This window comes from Octopus sinensis, unplaced genomic scaffold, assembly GCF_006345805.1.
Source record: "Octopus sinensis unplaced genomic scaffold, ASM634580v1 Contig17781, whole genome shotgun sequence".
NCBI lineage: Eukaryota > Metazoa > Mollusca > Cephalopoda > Octopoda > Octopodidae > Octopus > Octopus sinensis.
In genome coordinates this window covers 10,001-15,000 of record NW_021835318.1, presented here as the reverse complement: position 1 = coordinate 15,000, position 5,000 = coordinate 10,001, and the positions used below count along the sequence as shown (strand labels likewise).

The window sequence follows — 5,000 nt, the reverse complement described above, 5'->3', positions numbered from 1 at the left end:
TGGAACCTACACTTGCCTCCTTATGAGAGCTCAAAATCTCTCGTGGAAGCGCCATCCAACCAAAGTACAAATATATGGGAAACTACCACCTGTATCATCTCAGAGCCATAGGTTGCAGGGTTGTTGAGATTTCAAACTTAAAATCTTCAAAGCCACAGTTGAACCAATTCTACTATATGGTCCAGAAACCTGGACGTTATTAAAGAAGCTTGAGAGGCGGTTGGATGGAACTTACACTCACCTCCTTATGAGAGCTCAAAATCTCTCGTGGAAGCGCCATCCAACCAAAGTACAAATATATAGGAAACTACCACCTGTGTCATCTCTTGTGAAAGGTAGGAGAGTCCAGTTTGCTGGACATTGTTGTAGAGCTGAAAACGAGGTAATTTCTACTCTTCTCCTCTGGAAGCCATCTGCTCGCGATACCAGAGGGCGCACACTCTCCTATCCTGATGTAATCTCCAGGGATACAGGCATCCAGCAACAGGACCTCCGTGATGCTATGATGGACCGTGAAGTCTGGCGTAGCATGGTAAATTCCATTGTCTCGACCACGGTCAAACAGTGATGATGATGATGTAACCATCTGGTTGCCAGCCCTCAGTCAAAACTGTCCAACCCATGCTAGCATGGAAAACGGACATTAAATGATGATGATGATGATGAAGACATGATAAAAGAAGCAAAGAAATGGAATGTATTAGGTCTACACTCAAGAAAAATACAAGGAAAAGTCTTTTATGTTTTGGGCATATGCTCTTATTCAGAATGAATAGCTAAGGAGAGTGAAAAATGGTGAGAAAATAAAGGAATGCGTCTCAATTAGACAGTCAATGCACGATGAAAAATGTCTGTATACACATTGCAAGGTATTTACAGTTACATATTTACCCTTAAATTAACATTTGTGGCATTTACCGTTAAATTAGCAGTTCATACGTGTGCTTCTACTTGGTTGGAGGTGCAATGGCCCAGTGGTTAGGGCAGCGGACTCGGGGTCGTAGGATTGCGGTTTCGATTCCCAGACCGGGCGTTGTGAGTGTTTATTGAGCGAAAACACCTAAAGCTCCAGCAGGGGATGGTGGTGATCCCTGCTGTACTCTTTCACCACAACTTTCTCTCACTCTTACTTCCTGTTTCTGTTGTACCTGTATTTCAAGGGGCCGGCCTTGTCACTCTCTGTGTCACGCTGAATATCCCCGGGAACTGCGTTAAGGGTACACAGACCTGTATTCGCCTTGGGGAGGCGCAATGGCCCAGTGGTTAGGGCAGCGGACTCGCGGTCATAGGATCGCGGTTTCGATTTCCAGACCGGGCGTTGTGAGTGTTTATTGAGCGAAAACACCTAAAAGCTCCACGAGGCTCCGGCAGGGGATGGTGGTGATCCCTGCTGTATTCTTTCACCACAACTTTCTCTCTTACTTCCTGCTTCTGTTGTACCTGTATTTCAAAGGGCCGGCCTTGTCACTCTCTGTGTCACGCTGAATATCCCCGAGAACTACGTTAAGGGTACACGTGTCTGTGGAGTGCTCAGCCACTTATACGTTAATTTCACGAGCAGGCTGTTCCGTTGATCGGATCAACCGGAACCCTTGTCGTCGTAACCGACGGAGTGCTTCCATAAGTGTGTATGAGTGTGTATAAATATATATACTCACCGATTTTGTTTCCATGTTTTATGTAAGGATCCATGTTGGAGTAGATGGAGGAGATTCTGTTGAGAAACCTACGAACACGATCTGGCGATATATCTGTAATGATAGAGCAGTAGTTTAGGCAGTAGCACTGGTGGTGGAGAGGTTTTGGTAGTAGTAGCGGTGGTGGTGAGAGACGGTATGGATTACAGTAGTAGTAGTAGTGGTGGTGGTAGTAGTAGTGGTGGTAGTAGTAGGAGTAATAGTAGTAGTGGTAGTAGTAGTAGTGGTAGTAGTAGTAGTAGTAGTGGTGGTGGTGGTAGTAGTAGTGGTGGTGGTAGTAGTAGTAATAGTAGTAGTGGTAGTAGTAGGAGTAATAGTAGTGGTGGTAGTAGTAGTGGTAGTAGTAGTAGTAGTAGTGGTAGCAGTAGTGGTAGTAGTAGTAGTGGTAGTAGTAGGAGTAATAGTAGTAGTGGTAGTAATAGTGGTAGTAGTAGTAGTGGTAGTAGTAGTAGTAGGAGTAGTAATAATAGTAGTGGTAGTAGTAGGAGTAATAGTAGTAGTGGTAGTAGTAGTAGTGGTAGTAGTGGTGGTAGTAGTAGTAGTAGTAATAGTAGTAGTGGTAGTAGTAGGAGTAGTAGTAGTAGTGGTAGTAGTAGTAGTGGTAGTAGTGGTGGTAGTAGTAGTAGTAGTATATACATACATAGATACATAAATACAGACCAGACTGTCACTCCATCAGTTACAAGGATGAAGGATCCAGTTGATCCGATCAACAGAACAGCCTGCTCAAGAAGTTAATGTGCAAGTGGCTGAGTATTCCATAGACATGCATTCGCTTAAAGTAGTTCACAGGGAGATTCAGCATGGACACAGAATGTGACAAGGCTGACCCCTTTGAATTACAGGTACAATTCATTTTTGCCAGCTGAGTGGACTGGAGCAACGTAGAATAAAGTGTCTTGCTTAAGGACACAATGCATTGCTAGGAATTGAACTCATGACCTTATGATCATGAGCCGAATACCCTAACCACTAAACCATGCACCTTCATGCATATACATATACATATACATACATAAAATATATGCATACATACATAGATATATGTACGTACCTACATCTACATGTATATATACATGCATATATATATATGAGTACAGGACACCACAAATAAACGTAGAACACGAGAAACGAAAACATAAAATCAAACAAGGAAACGGACTTTTTTTAACAACGAAAAAACAGAGTACAAGACAGACAATACAAGGAATATTCCCCTTCATCAGCTGCCCCTGGTTCGACTCAATGCGTGTTTCGAAGGTAAGGACAGAACACGACCCATCGAACCAATCCTTCCTGCAAAAGAATTAAATAAAATTCCTTTGCAGAGGAGTAAAAACAAGGAAAGAAAAAAATGTGACAAGAACAGGATGTAAAAGTAATACAAATAAAAATACAAATACAAAATAAAAATACAAATACAAAAAAATACAGTACACATAAAGAATAAAAGCAGGACAAAGAAACCAACATTGAGGGCTTTTTTTTAAGCCTAGACAATGTATGTATACATATATTTTATTTATTAACTTATTGTATAACTGAGCGCTCTCACGTCGTTTCGTTTCTTTTCTTTTCTCCCAGTAAGTTTTTACATATACATACATATATATGTATGCATGCCAATATACAACCTACGTTGGACTCCTCATTCATATCTATTTCTTTACTACCCACAAGGGGCTAAACATAGAGGGAAGAACAAGGGCAGACAAACGGATTAAGTCGATTATATCGACCCCAGTGCGTAACTGGTACTTAATTTATCGACCCCGAAAGGATGAAAGGCAAAGTCGACCTCGGCGGAATTTGAACTCAGAACGTAGCGGCAGACGAAATACGGCTACGCATTTCGCCCGGTTTGCTAACGTTTCTGCCAGCTCGCCGCCTTAGTCCTCATTCATATCATCATCGAATCTGAAGCTTAACTATAGTCTGTCCAAAGCACTTACTCAGCATTACCTGACACATTTGGATCTGCCTATATATTGGCTTAGCAAATAAGTTCCCACAATTTTTTCAAATTTTGGAATTTATCGCATTTTTAAATTTTGGAATCTATTTTTTTCGAGAATTCTATTTTTGAATCATTTTGGAATCTATTTTTTTCTTTTTCCTAGTTAATTTTACTTAATTTTTGTTAATTTTCAAATCATTAAAATGGAATGTCAAATTAAGAAAACGAGCATTTTTGACACCTTCTTTTCGCTTTTAATCAAGGTTCTAAGACCGTAAAAGCTGCTCACAACATTTGTGTTTTGTATGGAGAGGGTGCCAAAGTTGAGAGAACCGCTTGTGATTGGTATGCCAAGTTCAAAAATGGAAATTTTGACCTCAATGACGCACCTCGTTGTGGCCATCCAGTTGAGTTCGATAAAGAGTGATTAGATCAACTTTTGCACGAAAAATCTCGTCAAACGACAAGGGAACTGGCAGAGAAAATGTAATGCTCCCACATTGCTATAGAGAAGCATCTTCACTCGATGGGAAAAGGTTCAGAAGTATGGAGCATGGGTTCCGCATGCTTTAAGTGACAACAGCAAAAATCAACAAGCCACAATCTCCGCTGGTTTGCTTGCTCGTCACCGCTCAACTTATGGACACAAGCAACAATTTGGTACATGGAGACTGAAAGAAGCCCATCGTATATGCGTGCGCGCGCGTGTGTGTGTGTGCAAGCCTATGCATGTGTGTGTGTCTTTGTGTGTGTGTTTGTTTGTCCTCCACCACCACTTGACAACCTATGTTGTTGTGTTTATGTCCCTGTAACTTAGCAGTTTGGCAAAAGTGACCAATGGAATAAGTACCAAGTGGAAAAGTACAGTAAAAGTATTAAACGCGATTCATTGGACTAAACATTCTCCAAGACGGTGCCCCAGCATGGCCACAGTCGTGACCGAAACAGCTAAAAAAAAAAGCAAAAACAAAAACAAAAGAAAACTGTCCTCACCAATTGTTTTACTGACGATTCCATGGATGTATTGAACTTTCCTCCGTTTTGGTTCCATCCACAGGATTGGCAGCCTGGCCAACTCCCGACACAGTTTTCTGTCTGCAAGGAAAAGACATTACGGAGATGTACTTGCATAGCAAGTGACTTGATCTGAGATCGTGTGCTGGAACGCAAACAATTGCAGCGTGGAAGGTGTTTATAAGCCATTAAAGAAACACACAAAACAGGTCGCGGTCTCAAAGCAACGAAAATATTTTGACAAATTAAATTTAATGTTGAAGTGAAACTAACGGTTTTGTGTGTTTCTTAATGGCTACAAACACCTTCCACGCTGCAATTGTATGTATAAT

The 5,000-nt window shown here is 41.3% G+C and overlaps 1 protein-coding gene across 2 annotated transcripts in view; it reads right to left on the bottom strand.

The window, feature by feature from the left end:
- The window catches only part of LOC115231204, an 18,020-nt gene that overhangs the window by 8,502 nt on the left and 4,518 nt on the right, over positions 1-5,000 (bottom strand). For both annotated transcript variants that reach the window (XR_004997671.1, XM_029801275.2), the window contains exons 3-4: positions 4,648-4,749; positions 1,659-1,751 (exon numbers count right to left, since the gene is read on the bottom strand). Coding sequence is in view for 1 of the 2 variants with exons in the window: in XM_029801275.2 (XP_029657135.1) it covers positions 1,659-1,751; positions 4,648-4,749 (195 nt within the window). In the remaining variant the exon portion in view is untranslated. The remainder of the gene's footprint in view (positions 1-1,658; positions 1,752-4,647; positions 4,750-5,000) is intronic.